Source organism: Lampetra planeri, chromosome 50 (assembly GCF_965212315.1).
Source record: "Lampetra planeri chromosome 50, kcLamPlan1.2.h2, whole genome shotgun sequence".
In the NCBI taxonomy this organism is placed as follows: Eukaryota; Metazoa; Chordata; class Hyperoartia; order Petromyzontiformes; family Petromyzontidae; genus Lampetra; species Lampetra planeri.
In genome coordinates, this window is record NC_136156.1 from 4,036,715 (window position 1) to 4,061,917 (window position 25,203).

General features: G+C 47.5%; 1 protein-coding gene across 2 annotated transcripts in view; it reads right to left on the reverse strand.

Annotated features, from left to right (window-relative positions):
* Positions 1-778: 778 nt before the first annotated feature.
* The window catches only part of C50H11orf65 (chromosome 50 C11orf65 homolog), a 30,130-nt gene continuing 5,705 nt past the window's right edge, over positions 779-25,203 (reverse strand). The window contains exons 2-9 of one of the 2 annotated variants that reach the window (XM_078616199.1): positions 25,127-25,190; positions 18,029-18,146; positions 17,470-17,562; positions 12,875-12,928; positions 10,302-10,574; positions 6,596-6,744; positions 5,699-5,818; positions 779-4,638 (exon numbers count right to left, since the gene is read on the reverse strand). In XM_078616199.1, coding sequence (XP_078472325.1) covers positions 4,557-4,638; positions 5,699-5,818; positions 6,596-6,744; positions 10,302-10,574; positions 12,875-12,928; positions 17,470-17,562; positions 18,029-18,146; positions 25,127-25,182 — 945 coding nt within the window. In that variant the 5' untranslated portion in view covers positions 25,183-25,190 and the 3' untranslated portion in view covers positions 779-4,556. Of the gene's footprint in view, positions 4,639-5,698; positions 5,819-6,595; positions 6,745-10,301; positions 10,575-12,874; positions 12,929-17,469; positions 17,563-18,028; positions 18,147-25,126; positions 25,201-25,203 lie in introns of those variants that run through there. The other variant, XM_078616198.1, reaches the window with a different exon arrangement.

The following is a 25,203-nucleotide window of genomic DNA, read 5'->3' on the forward strand; positions in this document are numbered from 1 at the left end:
GTCACATTTCTCAAACCCCCCTCCCCTCGTCACACATCGTCACAAATGTTTGACCCCCCTCCCCCCCCCAGGTGCGTGACGTCATTTATGGACGGCCCCTAACCAGGATTTGAATCGCAACCGATTGAGGACGGCTCGCGCTACCGCTGAGCCACGTGACCCGTCAAAGTTCCCCACGAGCGTAGCAATCGAGTTTGCTGTACCGCCCTCTGCTGTCAAAAACGTGTTGTATATAAAACACTTGAACCAGTAAATAATAGAACTGAAATTACATTTTGTATTAAAGCTTAAAATGTAGAATACCTTATAAACACGGTTTTACAATAAGGTCTTAAGGGAGAACAAACTAAAACTGCAAAATCAATTTGCTAATTATTGATACATTAAGATGTGCAGCCCTCTCATCTTAAATCCACTGCTGAATGAGGTTTATTTGATCATACTTCGCGCTGGTCAGTGCGGGTTGGACAATTCACCTGGGTATTAAGCCTTCGTGAAATGGATTTTGATAGACTATCCTCTACTGCCAACCACGTATCCCCACAGCATGGGGTAGTTCTAAATAAATAGGGTCCCACGTTTATAATAATACATTCAATGCATTTTCTCCAGTAAATATCAATGCAATGATGTTCGCGGTCTAGAAAATGGAGGGGGTGGGCGCTGACACCCCCTGTAGTATCTTAACACCCATTACGCATGGTGGTTAGCCCATCCAACTACCGTACAAGTGTTGAGTAGTTGTTGAGTAGTAGACGGAGGTACTCGGAGACGGAGGTGAGTTAGGGGCTTCCGCCAGGGTTTATTAACACATATCACTATCCCTGGTTCCCTCTTTACCCCTTCTACTATCCCCGTTCCTCCAGTGATCCCGCCTACGTCACGGGGTCTCCCTTAAATACCCTAGGAGGGGTGACGTCACGTGCACTGCCCAGCGCGTGCGACCCCACGTCCCGTCATGTCACCGCACCGGACAGGGCACACGACGCCACCACTCTCCTCTACTCCTCTACACAAGTACTATAATCCAGGCTCTGTTAGCTGTCTTTGAGATCTGACGAGATGGTCCGCATTCCGGCCGAGTGGTGATTTCAAAACACAGCCACGTCCGGTGTTCACTTCTGGATGATGCCGGCATGTGCATGTGTGTGTCCTGACTGCACACTTGGGCTACGAGTACACATTGATCTGAAATAATAACAGATTCATAATATGCAGTGGATTCAATGCTAAGCTTTTGCAGGGGCTTGTAATCCAATTGCGGTTGTCGGGGTTGGGCTGCGTGTCGTCCCACCTGTATATTCTTTCACGATTTCACCACACACTACTGAAGATGCTCACAACCTAAACCTGGAACGCCAACAGTGTGGATGTCTCCCTCGCTTTATGCGGGTTCAGTTTGTCCGATTTCGCGTATATACGGTTAACCTAATTCTAACCAAAATTCGCGATATGCGGTTTGAATTCGCTCCTTTGCGGTCAGACGTGAGACAACATTGTGCATTGTGAGTCCATGCTTTGCGATTTCGCTTTTGGGCGCCCTTGTTTTAGAACACACTACCCGCACAAAGCGAGGGAAACCAGTACTAAACTAAAGATGGTCATTCAAAACCAAATCCTTCATTCAAATTGTTTCCCACTGCTATTCAGGATTATATGAAATACACCGTTGCACTAAACAGGCTCAAAGAAAACGACAGCAACACTGCGCACGAATAAATTACATTGCAACTTCGTAAGATAAATTTGATGAAATGTACATCTGAACAAGCAAATATGAACGTTCGCTTTGAAATTTAATTCTGTACACAAGTTGCCTTCAATAACGTAATTCACCATCGTATTTACATTTGCATGCATAGTCGTGTCTACACTCCCTGCCGCCGTTTGAACGGAATGGTCACATTTGCATTCCCCCTTAAGCAACGACGATCGACTTCTTTGTTATTATTAACGCTGCCTTAGAACAGATAAAATATACACTGTACAAGCCTAATGTTATGTGGAACTGTCTTTAACATTAGCCTCGTACTGTGTATATGCTATCCTTGGGGAAGAGACAAAGGGCAGTTGTATTGACTGGCAATTGGAGATGAATTTGTTTAATTTCGTTTACCTCCCATCTACATTCCAATTATTCTGTTAGGGTCACGTCATGAGACCTACGACATTTAGATTCATAACTCTCGCGGGCAGCAGCAGTGTGTCAGAGCGAGGCCCTAGAGCAGTGGTGCGCCACCTGTGGCGCATGGGCCCTATGCGTGCCGTGGAGCCCCTCCTCGTGGTGGCCTCGGTGTGTCTCTAGGGTCACGCGTGGGGTCACGATTGGTGCACAAGCGCTGTTATCAAGCTTGCGGCCCACTGAGGTGAAGCAGGCCCGCTCACGTGGTCGACCGACACGTCTGGGTTGCCCGTCACTGCCCTAGACTATGAAGTGACATACAGTAATCCCTCGCCACTTCGCGGTTCAAGTTTCGCGGCCTCAGTGCATCGCGGATTTTTCGAACTGATTTAAAGGCCTCATTATACCTGTGCAGTAACACCATCATCATCATCATTCATCATCACATTCATCGAACTGCAGAGGTCTGTCATCGTCGTCATTGTCATCGTCATTGTCATTGTCGTCGTCGTCATTACTGGAGTCAAGTCTCAAGATACTACTGTCATTGGTGAGTGTAGAACACCATAATACGTATCGTATGAGAGAGAGTGAATGTATAATATTAAGGTTTAATAATTAAATAGATTTAAGTAAAATATATATATAAAGTATAAATATACATATTTTAAACATTCTGGTACCCACACACACATATACGGAAATTCCTAGGGGGCCAATCCTACTTGGCGGATTTTCACCTATCGCGAGGGGTTCCGGTCCCCATTAACCGCGATAAACGAGGGATCACTGTACATACTTCTAAGATTTTGATTTAAAGCTTTCGTGACTGCAGGGATTCATATTCTTGGTTCTTTCGGTAAAGTCACGTAGAAGGGAAATAATAAAATAATAAAAATATTAAACAATAAAAATGATCACGACGTTTCGACTGCAATACAAGCAATCATCATCACGTGTGAAATTCACAGCAAGAAATTTGGAAAAAAGTGGCGTTTTTTCCTACCGAAAGAATCAAGAATATACTTCTAAGAGTCAATTTCATTGCTTATCTATAATTAGCGCCACGTTATTTATACGGCCTAGAAAAGAGTGAATGTTGGTATAGGCCACACTAAGTTATTCAACCAAGCTTAACATGGATGAGTTGGTTTTTTGTGTGCATTCATTGGTGACTGGGCTGATACCGTCAACTTGACTACACATGACAACGTAGTTGAAATCATGAGCAACTGAAACCTGGATTCGAAACGGGTCCCAGGAAAGCTGCCTGGGGATTCTTGGACAAGAAGCTCAATCGCTGAGTGTGCGGAGGGGATATAGAGTGAGTTGAGAGGGGCGAGATCGGAGCGTGCGTGGAGGGAAGTAGAGTGAGATGAAAGGGGAGAGGTCGGTGAGTGTGTGAATGGGAGTAGAGTGAGATGAAAGGGGAGAGATAGGTAAGTGTGTGAAGGGAGTAGAGTGAGATGAAAGGGGAGAGATAGGTGAGTGTGTGAATGGGAGTAGAGTGAGATGAAAGTGGAGAGGTAGGTGAGTGTGTGAAGGGAGTAGAGTGAGATGAAAGGGGAGAGATAGGTGAGTGTGTGAAGGGAGTAGAGTGAGATGAAAGGGGAGAGGTAGGTGAGTGTGTGAATGGGAGTAGAGTGAGATGAAAGGGGAGAGATAGGTGAGTGTGTGAAGGGAGTAGAGTGAAATGAAAGTGGAGAGGTAGGTGAGTGTGTGAAGGGAGTAGAGTGAGATGAAAGGGGAGATGTAGGTGAGTGTGTGAATGGGAGTAGAGTGAGATGAAAGGGGAGAGGTAGGTGAGTGTGTGAAGGGAGTAGAGTGAGATGAAAGGGGAGAGATAGGTGAGTGTGTGAAGGGAGTAGAGTGAGATGAAAGGGGAGAGGTAGGTGAGTGTGTGAATGGGAGTAGAGTGAGATGAAAGGGGAGAGATAGGTGAGTGTGTGAAGGGAGTAGAGTGAAATGAAAGTGGAGAGGTAGGTGAGTGTGTGAAGGGAGTAGAGTGAGATGAAAGGGGAGATGTAGGTGAGTATGTGAAGGGGAGTAGAGTGAGATGAAAGGGGAGAGGTCGGTGAGTGTGTGAAGGGGAGTAGAGTGAGATGAAAGGGGAGAGGTAGGTGAGTGTGTGACGGGGAGTAGATTGAGATGAAAGGGGAGTTCAGTATGAGAGGGAAGAGGTAGGCAGGGACCAAGTCAATGTGTAGGATCTTGAAGACCGTGAGTGTGATCTTGATATTGATTAGGGATTGGAATCAGAACCAGCTCAGTTTTGGAACACATTTGCGACATCTTTGGGGTCGTCCCAGCCCACGCACTGGAAACCTGCGGCACACACACATGAACACGCGCACACACACGCATTGACTTTTCCGCTTGTGATGCAGCACCATTAACGTGGAATAATTAAAGACGACTTAAATAGTAATGACCGTCACTGAAGGTTAACAGGGGACTTGCCATAAAGCCTGTCTGACGTGTTGGTAGTCCCAAGCTCCTTCCAGCCGTTGATGTACCTTGAGGAAAAGCGAATGCATTATTCAAAATAAACAGCAGAATGGAATTAATATTTCCTCTCATTATCCCCCAATTGTATCCCCACCGTGCTATCGGCGCCGGGTCGTCACGTGACGAACATCCCATTCGTATCTCTCGCGGAGCAGTGCAACCCTTAGCATGAGAGAACGGTGCACAGAAGCCAATATTACAGAGCAAACTCTGAGATCCCTTGTTTGACTTGCATCACACTGGGATTTTTGCACACAGCGTTGTAATACGGTGGGGTTTTTTTCTGAAAGATTTGCTGGTTTATCCAGGATGTTTCTGTTGCGCGTCGTCGCTTTAAGATGTTCTCTGTTCATATTTTGTTTGTTGCGGTTGCACCCGACTCAAGAGCCGCATGGCTCACAGGGCTATACCAAATAAATTAAACTTGAAAATTGAAAGCTTGAAAAATGCCACTCTTATTCGTGGTTCTTTCGGTAAAGTCACGTAGAAGGGAAGTAATAAAAAATTAAAAAATGAAACAATAAAATTCTCACGACGTTTCGATTGCAGCACAAGCGATCATCATTATTTCCCTTCTACGTGACTTTACCGAAAGAACCAAGAATATGAATCCCTGCAGTCACGAAAGCTTTAAATCGAAAAGCGCCACTCTGGTCCAAAGACTGCAGATGGCAGCACTTCCCCGCCTGCTTTGTATGATACCACCAACTCGCTACACTTGAGAACCTAGTTTAATCACAACACCGTTTATGTTTCATATGAGTCTAAGGTTCTGTGAGTACTGTACATGGATATCCATGAGTCAATGGGTCTCTGTCAGGCTCTGGGTCACAGTGAGTTCTTACATATTCTTAGGTTTTTTCGGTAAAGTCACGTAGGTAAAAAAATTAAAATTAATAAAAGTGACTTTACCGAAAAAACCTAAAAATATGAATCCTTGCAGTCACGAAAGCTTCAAATCTAGAGTTCTTACATTTCTCTGTCACTCATTGGTGACCGGGCTGAGACCATCAACTCACGAATACAAATACATGACGGAAATTCTAACATAAAACCATCGAAACGTACTCTTCAAAGTCGAGCGCCTTGGTCCATGTCAGTAAATCCTCGAGCTCCGAGTCCACAAGTGGTCCAGGCGCCGTTCCTTCTGATCCACAGCTCCCAGGGGCATGCTGCCCTCCCTCGTACCTGTGGTGATGTCACCACACGCGAAAAGGGCGTTACTCTTGTGAACATGCGCGCACACACACACGTTATTGCGGAGCAGCATTAGACAGTAGCGTGTCGTGATTGTGTGTCAATGTGTAGGTTTGAATGCGCTCGTATGAACGTGTGTGTGCAGGTGCTCCCTTACAGCACTTGCCTCAAAAGTCTGTTGAGGTTACACGGGTGATGTTTTGTCTTGTGTGTAGATGGAAGTTTGATTTCCTGCTCTCGGCTACCCTCCATGAATACCACCTGAACCAGTGCTGGGGCTCCCCTAGGTCGACTCGACCTTAAATGAGTACCCTGGTGCAGTGTGTAAACATGAGCATTGGGGTGACAACGACGGCTGGGCACGGTGCGGTGCTGGCCACCCACCCACCCACCCCCTCGTGCACCGTGCCGACCTCCATAGCTGCCATTTACTGACGGACTTGCTCCGACAGCCGACAACCTGTTAGAGGCTATAGCGGGGGGGGGGGGGGTCTTCTTAGTCTTTTTAAAGCCTCTGCATGCGACGCTACTCACAGCAGATGTCGCAAACGGGTTTTGATTCCTTACCCGTACCCGGCCGCACCAGGGTCGCAAATGGTTACCCGTACCCGTTCCCTACCCGTACCTTACCCGAAATGAGTGACAAACGGTGACTCACCAGTGACTCACGGCCTACCCGTACCCGTACCCGGCCGCACCAGGGTCGCAAACGGCCGGGTATCGGGTAGGGTACTGGTATCGGGTACTCGGTTGCGACCTCTGACTCACAGTTTGCGCAGCCACTGGATCTGCCTGCGTCGGCGCCGCGAGCTCGAGTCGTGGCTGCGTTGGCGCCGGCTCGGGGAGAACGGAGCCGCGGGCGGCACCGTACCGCCAGCCTCCCCGCAGGGCTGCGCTGCCAACGGGCGGCCCACCAGCTGGGGAAGGCGAGCATACGGTGGGCACACGGCAGAACATGTGGAGTGCGGTGGGCAAGCCCGGAGCAAACAGAGACAACGGGATCACCTGTGTGGACTGCACAGGTTGTTGGGGAAAGTGCTTTTAGCCATATAGATTTGAAGCTTTGGTGACTGCAAGGATTCATATTCTTAGGTTTTTTTGGTAAAGTCACGTAGGTAAAAAATTTAAATTAATAAAAGTAAAATAAAATAAAAATCACGACGTTTCGGAGGCAACACAAGCTTCTGTCTTCAGGTGGACGGAAGCTTGTGTTGCCTCCGAAACGTCGTGATTTTTATTTTATTTTTTATTTTACTTTATTAATTTTAATGTTTTACCTACGTGACTTTACCGAAAAAACCTAAGAATGTTTAGCCATATACACACACATATATGGCTAAATACAAAGATCACTCGTATAGCCTACAAAGATTGTTGGGGCAAGTGCTTTTAGACATGTAGACACAGATATAACTATATAGACAAAGATTCCCCGTATAGACGACGAAGACTGTTAGGACAAGTGCTGTTAGTCGTATACTACGGTTTATCCCCCAATGTGTTTGCATATTTTAAAAGGGAAAGCGACCAAACTTCCCAATGCAGGATCCTCGTGAAAAGGGATTCAGTGACACTTTCCTACATAAACAAATGACTTATAAATATGAATCAACGCATTGTTCCATGCCCAATACATGCAGACACATTTGCATATATATAGCGAAAATCACAAAAGAGGTGTGCATTTGGAATTACACTGGGAGACGGCAAGAAGAACACATGAATTTGATTATCCAAGGGATGTCTATTATTCAGGAGTACATTTTAAAAGAGGTCATCAGAAATCATTTTAAATGTAATTCTCCAGTCCCCATGGCGTCAACAAGCGCAGTTTCTAATTCGCATCATCCGCTGTCTGCTGGCCTCTTTCTACGTACTGTGAAGAAGGGCCATTGGCCGAAACGTCGCCGATTCTAGTTTTTTTTCCCTGTTAAGGCCACACAGTGTTATTGATTAATGTGTTGGGGTTTTTTTTATTAGAAAAAAGACGTTAAGGACATCATAAATTTCGATTTAAACCTTTCGTGACTGCAGGGATTCATATTCTTGGTTCTTTCGGTAAAGTCACGTAGAAGGGAAATAATTAAATAAATAAAATAAAACATAATATAATACAATTCTCACGACGTTTCGGCCACAACGCAAGCATCCGTCCTCAGGTGAAGAAAAAAAAACGTCGTGAGAATTTTATTATATGTTTTATTTTTATTATTTTATTATTTCCCTTCTACGTGATTTTACCGAAAGAACCAAGAATAAGGACATCATACTCAGATGCACAGCCACAATTGTGCGATTGTGGCCACGCAACCCAAAACTATGGACCGTATAGTGAACCCGCTGTGGTCTACACTTCTTTGCTGAAGCCCTCTCGTTATGGCGAGCAGCAGACTTCGATATTGGTATTCTTAGGTTTTTTCGGTAAAGTCACGTAGGTAAAAAATTTTAATTAATAAAAATAAAATAAAAATCACGACGTTTCGGAGGCAACACAAGCTTGTGTGATTTGTATTTTATTTTTATTAATTTTAAATTTTTACCTACGTGACTTTACCGAAAAAACCTAAGAATATGAATCCTTGCAGTCACGAAAGTTTCAAATCTAGAAATCGATATTGGTATTGAGTTCCTGAACTCATGATGGCTGCTGCTGCCATCATGAGAGCAAGAACAGCATCATATTTACGGTGTAAAAAGAAGTAAGCGGGCTTGGGCAAGACACATCGCTGCAAGAGCTGTTGGTCGGTGGTGGAGACTAACGATGGAATGCCAGTCAGAGGAGGGAAACACGCCCGAGAAGACGCCACCCGTGAAAATGGCAGCGTGGAATTTGGTTCGCGTGCCGGCGCTAGCCCAGAGCATTATACCAGTGGAATACCGTCTTGTGAAAAACCCACGACTTAAAAACTATAAACTATTTTTTATTTCACCAGATTTTTCCAGTTAAGCTATATAGCTCTTTTTTCAGAAGCGACCTGGCTACAAATGATAGTTCAACAAAGTGGCTCATCACGTGGAAATTTAGATCAGCCAAATACTCTGAATGCATGTTTCTAAATGTGGAGGGAAAAACCGGAGGGACCCGGAGAAAAAAAACACATGACCGCAGGGAGAACATGCAAACTCCAAATATACAGGTGTCAGGGCTCGGGATAGAACCCACGACCTCCTGTATACCAGACGAGGCAATTAACATCTCGCCACCACGACGAGATGTTGAGGGCCTTCATCCACCAGTGGATAGATCGTGACTGATGACGATGGTGCGACTCGTGGCACGAATCCGCTGCGAGGCAATGGAAACGTAACGTTGGGAGCTGCCGGCTGCGAGCGCTTTAATGTTGTGGGTTTTGCCACACGGTGGTGGAGGCAGTGCACGGTTATTCTCATCAGGCCCCCATGGCGTAAACAAGTACAGTCTCCAACTCTTCTTCTTGGTTCTTTCGGTGAAGTCACGTAGAAGGGAAATAATAAAATGATAAAAATAAAACATAATAAAATACAATTCTCACGACGTTTCGGCCACAACGCAAGCAGCCGTCCTCAGGTGAAGAACAGGTTTGTCGGAAAGACAGCGTCTGAATGGCTCATTCAGACGCTGTCTTTCCGACAGCCTGCGTTGTGGCCGAAACGTCGTGAGAATTGTATTTTATTATGTTTTATTTTTTTCATTTTATTATTTCCCTTCTACGTGACTTTACCGAAAGAACCAAGAAGATGAATCCCTGCAGTCACGAAAGCTTTAAATCGAAATTTAATCTCCAACTCTTATCAACCACTCCATGACGATTAATTCTCATAATTTACTTATTTATCCATGAAAGCCATGCTGAGTCCTCGGACTCTCTTTCAGGAGGATCATGCATTGTTTTTTTTAAAGATATTGTCTCGCCAGTGGGAAAAAACCATAGCGCCTGGAGCAAACCCACGTGAGCGAGGTTGGAAACACTCTACCCCCATACAAACGGAACAGGTGGGGTCCACATGTTTTCTGTACTCGCCTTCTGGCGCGCCAGGGTTACGTCTCCTCGACGCTCAAGCGAAGAGAATTTCACAACGTGTGTGTGCGTGCGCGCAATCCACAAACCCTCACTGTTGTCTCCACAGTGCTGGCTTACAGGCCAAGTGCGCCACCACATCAGACATAGAGTGACCAGGGTCTGCCAATATTTCTGAGATGGACAGAAGGAGAGAGGCCACACAGTAAAGGGGGTACTTGGCATATTCTTAGGTTTTTTCGGTAAAGTCACGTAGGTAAAATAATAAAAGTAATATAAAAAATAAAATAAAAATCACGTTTCGGAGGCAACACAAGCTTCCGTCTTCAGGTGGAACCGTCACAGCACGACTGCTGCATCATACTTTTATTAATTTCATTTTTTTTTTACATACGTGACTTTACCGAACAAAAACCTAAGAATATGAATCCCTGCAGTCACGAAAGCTTCAAATCCAGGGTTACTTGGCAGTTTACCCTCTCCGACACCAGCCTCCACCCATTGTTCTCCACTCTCTTGTACCACCCGCTGCGACCCGGATCTGCATCCCGGACCGACCGCTCGGTGCCGGGTGTTGCCCGCACTCCGGTCCCGTGAGCTCCGTGGCGCGCGATGCTGTAGCGTGGTGGTGGTCTGGCAGGCAGTGTTTTGACTGCGGTGGCCGCGTACACCTTGGGGCTGTTTGCGCACAGGTCTTGCACGGGGCGGTGCGTGAAAATCTTGTAGTAGATGTTTGGAGGGAAGCGCTCCTGTTTCACACGGCATCAACACTACATCTTAACCCTGCGGGCGATTTAATCTCACGCAACATTTAACATACGCACCGTGTGACCAATTAACACGGCCCTCAATTCACGATGATATAATAATCATATCTCCGCGTCAATCCACCGCTGGACGGATGAGGTCCTCCGCATGCCGTGTCGGTCGGTCGTGGGGGTCATTTGACCTTACTTCACCATGCCGGTCAACACGGCTTGGTGAAAGTGGCCATGCACCCCAAACTATGGACCATATAGTAAGCCCATAGGCCACGGGTCTGCAACCGAAATAACAAGAAGAGACATTTTTTTTCCAATTCGGTAAAACTCTCAATATTTCAAGAGCCGCAATGCCACGTGATTACGAGACGGTGGTTCCTTAATAAATAACGTCACGAAGCGGTCGTTGAAGAGCCGCACGCGGCTCCGAAGCCATAGGATGCCGGCCCCTGCCATAGACACAGAGATATGTAGAGACTCAGAGATACATAGAGACCCATAGAGATACACTGAAGGGCAAGCTACAGTGTGACTGGCCATGCAACCCAAACCAAGGACCATAACAACTGTAGTCTGCGCTCCTTCAACAGAAGCGGGAACAGCACAACTACACAAAAATCTGGCTAGCAGACCTCGACATTGGCATTTAGCCCATGCACACATTGCCATTCGCAAGACTCGAATGATTGGCATGTATTTAAACACGCAGCAGCTCCCTGTAGGCAGGGTTTGGCCTTACAGTGTTAACGTCTGGCCGCACAGATGTTTCGTCTGCGATCGTTGTTACGTAGGTAACGTGAGCAGGCAGGGGTCAATACATAATTAAATGCCTCCAGAACTAATATTCTCAACTAATTAATGGGATCGTGCCATGGCTCGTGTTTCATAAAAATGAAACGCCTGCACTGGGCCAAGCTCGGCCAACTTCAACCGATAATTGGTGCTCGGTGTTTGCGAGAGAGTGGAGGCGCAGCAGTTAGCGAGTCGCGCTGTGATCCCGACGACTTTGAGTTTGATTGGCGGCCGTGACTTACATCAGTGGCGGGGTGAGATCTAAACCTGGTCCTCCACACCCCTCCACCGCACTGCACACTGACCGGCATGGTGGAGTATGGTCAGACCATTACCCACAAGTCACATGGCATGCATGGAGAGGTTTCTTCATGCAGCAGTGGACTGACAAAGCGCTGTACTCAACGTTATTATAGTGTCTATATATACAGGTTTGTACGTGCTTGCGTCTATATGTGCTGGTTGTATCATGTTGATGCACGACCTTGCCATTCGGAACTTGACCATGTACGTTTAACACCTGGTACTGGTAGGAACCCACTGGTTCCACCAGCCCACAGGGGATTATTGTGTCCGTCCGTCCGTCGTGCAGGGAGGGGCTGGGTGGGGCTGGGTGGGGAGGGGAGGGTGGGGAGGGGCTGGGTGGGGAGGGTGGGGAGGGGCTGGGTGGGAAGGGTGGGGCTGGGTGGGGGGTGTGAGGGGTGGGGCTGGGTGGGGAGGGGCTGGTCACCCCGTGGTGCCCTTATAAAACTCAACGTTTAACCTACTCACGCCGGCTTGTGCCCGCCCTCACAGTCGGGCATATTTGCGGAATACACCACGCCGCCGTTGATCCTGGCCATTGACAGAGCAACCCAACGTTCCTACCTATTGGATATCCATAAAAATTGATATCCAATAAAAATGGATATCCAATACCGTTTAGGTTATTCAAAGGGTAATTAACATACATTATGCATGCTCATTATGCATGTTCATAATGCATGTACATCCTGCCGTTCTTTGGGTGCAAGAAATCACAATACATGCTGTTGTTTGCTCACAGTTAATCATCATGGACGTATGGTGACTGGTATAGGCATGCAGTTAAACAGTATATTACTTGATAATTCGCTTCCAAGCAGCACTGAGAAGAAAATGTACCATGTAGAGTTGGTTTCTGATTGTTTTGTTAATGTATTTTCGCTGTAACCAGATTTCTGTGATGTAACCAGGTCCCCATAAAAAAAATGCATTTATTTCCCAATGGGTTTTATTTGTGCCAAAATAAACCCTGAAAAAAACCCTCAATAAAGACCTATCTATGTCGGCAAATATATATGTACGTCTGAATGTATAGCACGTCAATGTATGCACTTATGTCCATTTGGCGAACCCTGCGCCAGTCGTGGCAATTCCACATTCCAATGACACTGTCCTGTGTCTCCATAGGAGAACAATATAATCGTGATCTCTTTGTGGGGGTGGTGGCGCCGCGGGATTGGGGTGCTACTGACCCCTCCAAGGCGGAATCTCACATGCGCTCCCGCAGCTCCATCGAGTAACTCCGCCTGCACACGCAAACCAAGACAAAGATCCCGTGGAGTCCACATTGGCCGTTTGGGCAAGTGCTGTTAGCGAGCACCTATAAAGGCCGGCACTGCACACGCGATGGGTCGATGTGCCTAGCGCCACACCCGACCGCCTTCGCCTCCCCAGTATTTATGTTTACGGCACCGCACCAGGTACTCATTTCAGTCAAGCGGGACCGGTTTTAATATCACTCGCCACTGATGTTAGTCGTGGCCGGGAATTTAACTCAGGATGCCGGACTCTTATCGCGGTGCACTAACCACACTTCTGAGTCACTCCTTATCGGTATTAGTGTGGCTATTAAAAGGTCCATCCACGGACGATGGGGTATCTTTGTGGCCCAGCAGAGGTCACGCGTTACATCAGTCACAAGTAATGGGGCCGTGCATTGACGGCTAATAAATATTGCCTGCGCTGTGGCAGGATTCGTCACCGACACGGGATGACAGCCGGCGGTCGAGACTCGCTAATGAGTGGCAGCCCAGGGAGGGAAAGAAAACTCGTCCGAGAGACCGTCCTCCACGGATGTGGAGTAATGTGATTAACTTGCACGTAGGAGCTACATGTGGATAGATCATGTGACCGTTAAGAGATGGCGACGGCTTAGGGGAGGCCCTCATCCAGCAGTGGATTCGCAAACGGCACTGTCTGTACCGCCACCGCCTACCACGTCACAGCAGCCCAACGGTGGCTTTGTGAATTCCACGAATCTGTGTGTGATCCACCTACCCTCGCTGGCGCGCGCGCCGCCACGCCCAACTAAGCGTAAACGTTCCGCATCCGACCCCGTGGCTAAATTGGCCAATTTCTTTCCCGTGCAACATGTTCGTTCAAGCGTTGCAACTTCCATGCAGTGACACTCCGCACATTTCTTAAACGGGTTGTTTACGCTGAGAACATTGTTTGCGTTGGCTCTGCACAGGCCCGTTCAATTGAGCTGCATGTGCCTTGTTTACACATGGTGTGGGGGGGGGCCCTCCTCACATATCGATTGTCTTCAAGCCGGGCAACTCTATTAGGCTGAGCACAGCTTGTTGACAATATAGTCTCGATTTTTTTTGATTGATTATCTTTACCCAGGCTGCGCTAATCAAGAAGCACGTGGCTACGACTGGTGGCCGGGGTAGCTGCCACTGTCGGGGGTTGGGGGGGGCGTTGAGTCAGCACCGCTGGGTTTTAGCCACCTGTGGTACTGGTAGGAACCTCCTGATTACACCAGCCCACAGGGGATTATTGTGTCCGTCCGTCCGTCGTGCATCCAAAAATGGGAGGGGTGGGGCTGGGTGGAGAGGAGAGGGTGGGGAGGGGCTGGGAGGGTGGGAGGGGCTGGGTGGGGGGTGGGAGGGGTGGGGCTGGGTGGTGCCCTGATAAAACTCAACGTTTAACCTACTCACGCCGGCTTGTGCCCGCCCTCACAGTCGGCCATATTTGCGGAATACACCACGCCGCCGTTGACCCTGGCCATTGACCGAGCAACCCAACGTTCCTTCCAGCTCCCTCCGCAGGAATGTATTTAAACCGGGTTGATGGCCTCAGGTTGGTCACCGATTAATTAGATTGTGACGCATAGGCTCACGTAGATATCTATAGACTTACGTTGAGAGACAAATAGACTTGCATAGACTCCCAGGGACCCATACACTCACAAGCATAGCGAGTTGATGGTCTCAGTCTGGTCGTCAATGGCCGCGTAAAAACAAATCACCCTTAAATTTGATTCTGCATGTAGTTTGACGAAATTCCAGCTCTTGAGAATTCCAAATAGTGCGTTGGTTTGTCTAGCATGCGACGAGCATTACGCTCTGTGGCAGGGCGGGTGAGAAAGTGCTGCCCCCTGTGGTGTGCGGACAAGAGGTTCACTTCTTGCAGGGATCTCGGGAGGTAGCTCTTTGAAATCCACTTCTGCGATCCGTTCTCCGACACAGGGTTGTGCATCGCTCGGCGATATTTTCGAATGGATTCTTAGCCTTGTGATAACGCACAATCGCGATATTGATTTTTTTTAAAGCAGGATGTTCACTAAGCAGCCTAGATTTATCTATTGCAATGGCAATAATGTCAACTTGTCATACGGCAGCGCACAGTAATCGCTCGCTCTCGTACAGAGGGCAACTAACAGGCGCGAGGAGGAACCACAGAAGAGCGGTAAGCTGGCGTCAAATTCCCCCAAAGCTCTGCGGTCTTCTAGATATTGAGGTGTTACCGGCCAAGTAATGAGTGTTTGTACTTGTGGGATGAAACTGGAGCACCCGGAAAACGCCACACGTGCGAGGGAGCAACGCTCTATCCCATGTGAGATGGAACGGGTCGGATGCATATTTTTGCTGTGCCGTCTCCTTGCCGACCGCAAGAAGGGATGTTTGTGATGCTTGTCGTATGATCCTTCAACCCTCATTGTCCCAACACCAGTGCTAGATTACAGGCCACGTGCATAGCCGCCACCGCCTAGCTAATCGTCACTGGGGGGGGTTTAATCTCGCACACAGTACTTGAGCCTGCACAGAGGCGCAGGGATTGGAGGCTCGGTACCTCCAAAGCAGATGTGTTTAAAGACACAACCCCCACAAAAACAAAGAGCTTTTCGACTGCAGATACACACACCAAGGTAACAGGTCAGCAAAAAAGCGTGGAGACATGCATGCTTGTAATAACACTGAGCCGACAGAAAAGGGAGCATGTAGATAAAAGTGTTTGTAGTGTTGCAATATAATGGATTAGAGAACACTGAGGTTAATGTAATGAAATAATTCAAAGCGTAAGATAAGAAAACTATATGGGCCCGGGAAGGACAGGTCACTAGAGGTGATGATGGAGTGGCGGTCAAGGCACGGAACGCATCCAGGAGTTGATCCGCCGAGGAAATGGAGCGATGAAATCACCTCGTGTGCAGGTGCTTAGGTGGATTCTATCAATCACTCTTTAATTCCATAAAAAAGTAACTATCAGCAGCGCACCTATTTCCATCCTTAAGGGAATGAAAGGTGATCCAAACTCTGACCCCCAAGAACAGGTTCGTTGAGCATTTCTGTGAGATCTTGGGGGAGGGGAAATCCCTCAGCCCAGAAAACATTATGGGGAAATATTCTTAGATTTTTTTCGGTAAAGTCACGTAGGTAAAACATTAAAATTAATAAAATTAATAAAAGTAAAATAAAATATTTTACTTGTATTAATTAAAATATTTTACTTTTATTAATTAAAATTAATAAAAGTAAAATATTTTATTTTATTTTACTTTTATTAATTTTAATGTTTTACCTACATGACTTTACCAAAAAAACCTAAGAATATGAATCCTTGCAGTCACGAAAGCTTCAAATCTAGAATTATGGGGAAAAGTGGGGATGACCCTGCTGAGGCTGCTGTGCCTCAAATATTGGCAGGAGTAGTCACCCCCTGCGAGTAACTGGCTGAAGTGCCTCTGTTGAGGAAGTATGGAAGGCGATCCAGAGTCTGAGACCAGGAAAATGGCCGGGCAGAGATGATCTCCCAAGCGAACTTCTGAGGGAGGGTGGCGTTTGTGTGCAGACTCTCCTATATGGCATCATAATAACTGTCTGGACCACTGGGCGGGTTCTGCAGGATTGGAAGGTCCCCCTCTTAAAGAAGGGGGACCGCACAGACTGTACAAACTACAGGGGCATCGACCTCTTGTGTGCCGGGAAATGTCCTGTCAAGGATTATTCGGAGAGCCAATGTGGTTTCAGATGCCATATTTTCGGTCCAGCTGCTACAACAGAGGTGTAGGGAATTCCCTGACTCTCTGCTCACAATTATCAAAGCTACGTCGCTAGGAGCCAGAGCCATTCCATGCTCACCTTGGTGTGCGAAAGGGAATGTCCTCTGGCTCCTACACTATTTAACATCTTTTTCGACTACGTAGTTTGAGAAGCTTTCCGTGACTGTACCAAAGGAATCTTTACCTGGGAGGTTGATCGATGCCATTAGGCCAATGCAATTAGGCCAATACCATTAAGCCAATCTTATTAGGCCAATGCAATTAGGCCAATCTCATTAGCACAATGCCATTAGGCCAATGCTATTAGGCCAATCAAATTTGGCCAATGCCATTAGGCCAAATCTCATTAGGCCAATGCATTAGACGAATCTAATTAGGTCAATGCCATTAGACACTTCTAATTAGGCCAATGCCATTAGGTCAATGCCATTAGGTCAATATAATGAGACCAATCTCAGTAGGCCAATGCAATTAGGCCAATCTCATTAGGCCAATGCAATTAGGGCAATGTAATTAGGCCAATGCCGTTAGGCCAATGCAATTCGAATCACCGCCACCTAGTGGTGAATGGGGGTTGTTGTTGTTGTTACATCGCAGGATCGTGAGAGGTGGCAGTGGCTTTGGGAAGCCTTCATCCAGCAGTGAATCGACTATGGCTCGTGATGACGAACTTCGCAAAAAGAACTGCCTCCTCAGGCGTGACTGGGTGTGAATGGCACGGTTGACCCCATTAACCCCAGAAAGGTAAACTGCAGCATCAGGCCTGGCGAAGAGGACTACCTCCTTGGGGTTGACACATCGAAGCATGTGGCGCGGCTCCCCACTCGCCCTGAAGCTGAGCAGCTCGCGGTAGTAGCGGAACACCTGCAGGTCCTACACACGTTCCACACTCAGGTTAGCATCTGGGGACATCGCGTAACATATAAGCATGTCAGAGGTATTTACTGCTCAAATGACCACTGGTGTTCATCTCCTGTTTATAGCCCTGCAGAGCCAGTGGTGCAAATTCCACATTCCTGCGGTAGGGGCGAGTCTGTTCACGGGACAACCACTGTTGACTACTCCACAAAGTGGTAGGTATTTTATCTACCCCAGAGGGATGATGATGGGCTGAGTCAACACCTAAGCCTCTGTCCACCCAGAAGTATAAATAGATACTACCAGTTAGTTGAGCTTCTGGTTGGGTGTGGTGGGGTAAAGTGTGGGTACGCTCACCTCTTACAACACGTCCGGTCACTCGTGGAAGAGTAGGCCAAATGCACCTCCTATAGTTGGCTCTAGCAGGGAGGCCCTTCGAAACACGACATCAGCGAATTACGAGGGTTGAGCTAAAACTCACGATGTATCTCCTCCAGGCACGTTGGATAACGATGGCGGAACGCCGATGGCTCTCCAACAACCCCCTCACCTCATCGCTCCCCTCCCGTGCCTTCTCGGTCTGATCCTCGCCTGTGGCGCTATTTCAACGGTGGGGGGAGAGTGGGAGGATGTGTGGGGGGCGACAGAAAAACATTAGATGTCAGCTTTTTGTTTAACAACAAGAAAGGAAAAAAAAAATTTGTAAGCTGGTTTTTTGACATATTTGCGGTTTTACCAGTGGCCAGTTTTGATGCACAGTACAGGTGCTGCTGTGGCGTTTCGAGTTATTTTTTTTGCTGAGCCCAGGGTGAGAATTTGAGAGACAAGGATAGCGTCTCGTTTTGTGAGCCAGGGTCACCACGACGGCAAAGAGTAGTCGCATAAACAGTAAGCACATGGCAATGTAGCAAATAGAAATCGGGGCAAAAAACAATCGAATGTAAACCACAATGATAATTTTTTACGATATTTGGCTCAGACAAATAAATTTTAAAAAATTGGCAGCAAACTGGCCTTGCAATTCAGAGGTCGCCGCTTCGATTTGATCTCCCGGAATGCCAGTTGAAGCAACGGGAACGTTTCTTGAATCTCCTCCTCCCCCCCACCCCCAATCGTCATCTCTGCCCTACCCAGCAGTGTAAATGGGTTCACTGCAGTCGATCGGCGGTTCTTGTGTGGTGGGGTAAAGTGTGGGTACTCCCACCCCAAAATACCATGTGGCGGGGGGGGGGCCTCTCTAGAGCTCGCTCGAGTGAAGGCCCCTTCCACCAACAGTGGAGTTAGCGAGCAATTGCTGGGCTGCACCCTTTCCTTTTGAGAATGTCGCAGGCTGCCTGTGTGATTGATCTCTCTTTTCTGCTTGACATGTGGGTATGAATGCTAAATGCCGTCAAGACGTTTCTAGAATGAAGCCGATGCCTTTTATTTCATAAAAAAAGAAGTAAAACCACTCTCCGCATTAATCGCAAATGGTTGATGAATTACAGCCCTCTGTCAATCCACTGCTGGATGAAGGCGTCTCTATGCCAGTTCGGTTGTGGAGGCTTTTCGAAAATACTTCACGATGGTGAGTGGGAGTTGGTGAACGGTGAAGCCTAGAACTGGTTAGGATATCGCTCGCCAATGATGTTAGCTGTGGCCGGAAATCGAACTCAGATTTCCAAAGTTCAAGCCCACAATGTGCTAGCCACCACACGACCGTTCTACCCGCATCGTTAAATCTGCCTTTTAACACAAAGTAATTATAGCTTGACATTTTAGGCAATTGGCATGCCGCTCTTCATTATTAAGTTAATGTCTTAAGCTCGTGGACAAAAGGAAATGGATAAAAAAAACACTGAAAACAGCACAAAGAAGCGCGCAGAAGTTCTTGCACGCTGACACGTGGAGTCGAGAATACGCGAACGTTAGAGGCATCATCATCTTGCCTTGGACAGGACGTGGCTAGAAGGGACAATGGCCACATGGTTGAGACTAACGATGGAGTGACAGCCAAAGGAGGGAAGCGCGTCCAAAATCTACGTCCACGACGGAGATGGAGCCGTGATATCAGCGCTCTGTGTAGAACTCCACAGCGCCGTTCTGCTGTGCACATGGCCTGTGATGCATCAGCACTGGAGGCAGCAGCGAGGATTGAAGGATTGCACAAAAAATTACTACATTTAGTTTTCTCAACCTATTTCTCTCTCTAAAAAAAAACTTCACCAGGCTCTCATAGGGCCATTCGATCTTCTTCTTTCCCTCGGTCGCTTCGGGGTAGATTCATTTTATCATTGACATGCTAATTTATCTGCTCCAGCAGCAGCAACCAGCAGACCCACCTCTCTCTCTCTGCCCCCCCTCTCTATTTAAGGCCTCGACACAGAGACATTGGGTCTCTGTGTGTCTATGTTGTGTGTCTCTCTCTGTGTGTCTCTGTGTTGTCTCTCTCTGCTTGTGTGTCTGTCTGTGTGTCTATGTTGTGTGTCTCTCTCTGTGTGTCTCTGTGTTGTCTCTCTCTGCTTGTGTGTCTGTCTGTGCGTCTCCGTGTCTGTGTTTTGTCTCTCAAATGTAGTTCTACCTGATGACGGTTGCTTGTGTTGCAATCGAAACGTCATACTATATTATTTAATTTATTTTCTTTCTACGTGACTTTACCGAAATAACCAAAGAGTAATTCCTGCAGTCACGAAAGCTTCAAATCAAGTTTGATCGCACAAATGTTGTGAAACTTCCTTCCCCCGTGGGCGTCGAGGAGGGAGCCGTAGCCTGGCTCAGGCAGAAGGTGGTGCAGAACAAAATGTGGACTCCACCTGTTCTTTTTGTACGGGAGAGAGTGTTTCGCCTGCGCACACATTGGTTTTCTTCGAGCGCTCTGGTTAATCTTCTTGGTTCTTTCGGTAAAGTCACGTAGAATGGAAATAATAAAATAATAAAAAGAAAACATAATAAAATAATTCTCACGACGTTTCGGCCACAACGCAAGCAGCCGTCCTCAGGTGAAGAACAGGTCCGTCGATAAGACTCTGTCTTATCGACGAGAATTATTTTATTATGTTTTAGTAAAAAAAAATTATTTTATTATTTCCATTCTACGTGACTTTACCGAAAGAACCAAGAAGATGAATCCCTGCAGTCACGAAAGCTTCAAATCGCTCTGGTTAACTTCCACATGTAGACACTCATTCTCTTGGCCGATAACACCTTAACATAAAGAGGACCGCAGAGCTTGGGCAGTTGTTGGCACCGGCTCACCGCGTGGCTGCCTCCCCCGCGTGTTGTTGTTGTTTGACTTGCATCCCACTGGGATTTTTGCACACAGTGTTGGTGTATGGTGATTTTTCTGCAATATTTTGCTGTCTTTTCTTGGATTTTCTGTTTGCGCATAGTCACTTTAAGATGTATTCTTGTTCATGTTTTTGTTTTGTGTTTGTTGCGGTTGCACCCGATTCAAGAGCCGAATGGCTCACAGGGCTATACCTAATAAATGAACTTGAAACTTGAACTTGTCTGTGGTTCCCTGCACCTCCAGTCATTCTCTCTTTGAGAGTGAGCGTTACAAGTTGAAAATTGTCGTGACTCATTGGCGGGGGCGGGGGGGTTATGATTAAAAGCAAAACAAAAGCCTTTACAACGTTTGTGAGGTTGTTTCTCACTCCCTTAACACTCCCAGACTTATTCTAAACTCGACAAATACTTCTTCAAATTGATGTTGTGGAAACCACCAGAGCATCCGTGAGGCAAGACGGTGACCTCAAATACACTGACCTGCACCGCCTGCGTCTGTGACCTCTGTCACTGTCGCTGTCATTAATTGAAAGCTCTCCGTTGGCATGCAGTGTGTCTCTTTCAATAGCGTGATCCGTGGAATTTTAACCACTGAGCATCCACCGCTGCGATGCAGGAAACGCGATACAATCGAGGGAGAAAGGACATCTGTGTTACGGGCGCATCATTTCAAAACACTCTTCTAGCGCTACCACCACGGTTAACATTCCCATGAACTTGACTCATTCATTCTTCATACCCATGCTGAGGACGTATGACTACCAGAATGGCGTTTGTCTCGTCCACACTGAGTGCAGCCACCACACTGCAGGTCACAACAACACACTCGCTCACCCATCCACTCACTTAGCCAATTACTCACCCACTTATTCATTCATCCACTCATGCACTTACTCACTCGCCACATTGCAGATCACAACACTCCTCTTTCTGCTCCTTCTGCTGCACTGCTCCGCTTGGGAATTCCCTCCCGTCGTCTCTTTTCCCCAAGTTTCTTCAATTACCTTGCTCAATTCAAGTTCCGTTTGTGGCAGCTTGGCATTGTGGGGCCTTTGGGCGTGTGCTCAGCAACTGGTGATTTGAAAGAAGAATTTGCAACATGCCATAAACCCTAATTAAGTGTTGGCTCATTAAAGGCAGGTAATCAGAGCCCCGTGCGATGTTTGCTGCTGATGGGTGGCGGGGAGGGGGCTAGAAACTGGTGGCCCAGGCCATTGAGACCGACAACAATCTGCAAGCGCCGCACCAATGGTGCGAACTTCACAACAACAAACCCAACGTCATGACAAACCCAGGCGGGGGGGGGGCGGCGGTGACGGTGACATCCACACTTACGCGCGCACACCACCGAGTGCACGTTACTGAACCCGGCAAACGCCACGTCGTCTCCGTCCGCGCATCTGTGTCGCTCTCGTTCTCGCGCTGCTGCAGGGCATGTCTCACGCCCTGTGAAGGTACGCATGACGGCCGCGCTGGGTGTGAGCACCGTGTGTTTTTCAGGGGTTCGCTACGGCTCACGCCTAATAATTTTGATTGCCTTTGAAGTCTGGCCAAGTTTTTGGGCAGGCAGGCAGGCGGGCGGGCATGTGTGTTGCAGTCTGGGCCATGTGACAGCACGATGGTGTCATTTCTGTTCTGTGCTCATTAGCGATCGGAACCTAAACAACCGTGGCTTGTAACCATGGTGCCGAATCGACTTTCGTTTAAATGTTTCATTTGTGTTGTTGTTGCAACAGATTTCTCCCGGATGTATTCCAACGTTGGTATTTCCATTTGGAACTCTTTTCACAGAGCAGTGGACCACCTTCTTCTTGGTTCTTTCGGTAAAGTCACGTAGAAGGGAAGTAATAAAATAATAAAAATAAAACATAATAAAATAATTCTCACGACGTTTCGGCCTTCTCGACAGACCTGTTCTCCACCTGAAGACGGCTGCTTGCGTTGTGGCCGAAACGTCGTGAGAATTATTTTGTTATGTTTTATTTTTATTATTTTATTACTTCCCTTCTACGTGATTTTACTGAAAGAACCAAGAAGATGAATCCCTGCAGTCACGAAAGCTTTAAATCGAAGTGGACCACCTTGTTTTATGGAACAGCACTGGATGATGATGATGTAACAGACCTAATTCTTACGTCAGTTCCATAGGCCACTTTATTCACACTGTGGGCTCACATGTTAACAGTGTCAGAGATGAAATGTGGTATATTTGTAGAATGTTTCACATGAAGCAACAGGCATAATGTGATATCTTAACCCATCTCAGATTCAAACCTCTGAATCTCAGCTTGGCTATTTCGAAACCTCCTGAGCCCCCTGGCCAACCCGGCACAAACATTCAGGGAAAAGATATTTTTGTTCAAACCAATAGTGAATTAGTTCACTATATATCATGGAACATGTTTCACAATCATCGCATGCATGTAGCATGTAACCACTTAGTTTTTTTATTTAAACAACTTGTAAGCTGGTAGATTGACCTGCCCTCGTGGTTCGTGAGAACTGAAATCTGAGATTCCCTACTTAGGAGGACAATGGCAAAAGCATTCCTAAGCCTAATGCTATTGCCATTGCAATACAATCGTCTAATGTAGGAGCGTAGTTCTGCATGCCTGTCTGTGACATGTGCCACTCTGGAGCTGTGGTGCATTGCCACTGCCTACAATATGCCACGCAGTTACAATACTGGGTCAACCTCTGGCACAGCCTATTATTCCCCGTTTAGTAATCAAAGTAGATGCGAAACAAAAAGTTTGGCTGGCTGGCAAGTGTACGCTGGTGACGCCACCGCTCACATCTGCATGATGACGTCAGCCACATTCCAGTGTTGAGCGAACTGTGTCGCGCTGACGTCACCACGCCTTGCCCCCCCCCTCTCCCGCCTCCCCCCACCCACCCTACCACCCAGGCCATGGATCCCACGCAAAATATAATTGAGTATACTTGGTATTCACATCGTTCTTGCAGCACAAGGACATCGCAAAGGAAGACGACGCTACGTTTCACAGACGAAGTCGGCAGTAGTTTCACAGTAGGGGGCAATGTGGCTGGCTGTGGATGATCTCAATTGCATGTATGTTATGTTGTACTTCTTTCGCCCCGTACGTAGCCAACCATGCCAATTGGAGGGTGCAGGGAAGGACGATAAACTAAACGCAAAAATGTATTCTAAAGAGTAATTTGAGTAGTTCTAAATTGAGTAAAGAGAAGTTCTAAATTGAGTAATTTGAAGTGCAATTTGAAATTTTTTAAAATGTGGACCATCACGCCGGAAACAATCGCGTTACTCTCTTCGAATGACGTCCGGGGATCTTTAACGTCCACTATGAAGCAGACGGCGCGTAGTACGTTACGGTTCAAACACCCACGGTAATAACCAGGGCAGCCTACAGGGTTTGAACCGCAAACCTGTGCAATACTGGGCCGCGTCACTGCTCGAATTTAGCACAGGCTATTACCGAGGAGGAATGGTGGCACAGTGGTTGGCGAACTGCGCTAAGAACCCGGTGGACTGAGATGTATTCCCAGCCAAAGATAGCACATTCCTGCGGAGGGAGCTGGTAGGAACGTTGGGTTGCTCGGTCAATGGCCAGGGTCAATGGCGGCGTGGTGTATTCCGCAAATATGCCCGACTGTGAGGGCGGGCACAAGCCGGCGTGAGTAGGTTAAACGTTTAGTTTTATAAGGGCACCACGGGGTGACCAGCCCCTCCCCACCCAGCCCCACCCCTCTCACCCCTCACCCAGCCCCACCTTCCCCACCCAGCCCCTCTCCCCCAGCCCTTTCCCCTCCCAGCCCCACCCTCCTCACCCAGCCCCTCCCCACCCTCCCCTCCCTCCCCACCCAACCCCTCCCTCCCCACCCAACCCCTCCCTCCCCACCCAGCTCCTCCCTGCACGACGGACACAATAATCCCCTGTGGGCTGGTGCAACCAGGAGGTTCCTACCAGTATCAGTGGCAAGTTATACCTGAACCAGTCCTGGGCAACCACCTCTCTTGACAACTAGCAACTGACCAGCGGGGTGAGGTATGGTCAAACAAAGCCGTTCTACCACTATTATAAGCAAACACGCAGAGTGGCGAATGTACGTTGAACTTCTTCATCCAGCGGTGGCTGGATCATGGTGATGACGACGATGGCATCGATGACGACGGATGTAAACTATACATCTTTGTGATTTGTTCTATTCATTCAACGGAAAGCCTACCCCAGATTAATTCGCGAGTGACAGGTTTGACCCGATGCCATTCGAATGTTAAGCAATCGTGCGCACACAATGAAATATTTTTTAATATATATAATACAAATACCTGCGCACTCTGTCCTCCCGGGCCATCTCTGGTTCATGCCCAGCCCTCTTCGCCATCCTCCTCCCTTCATCCATCAC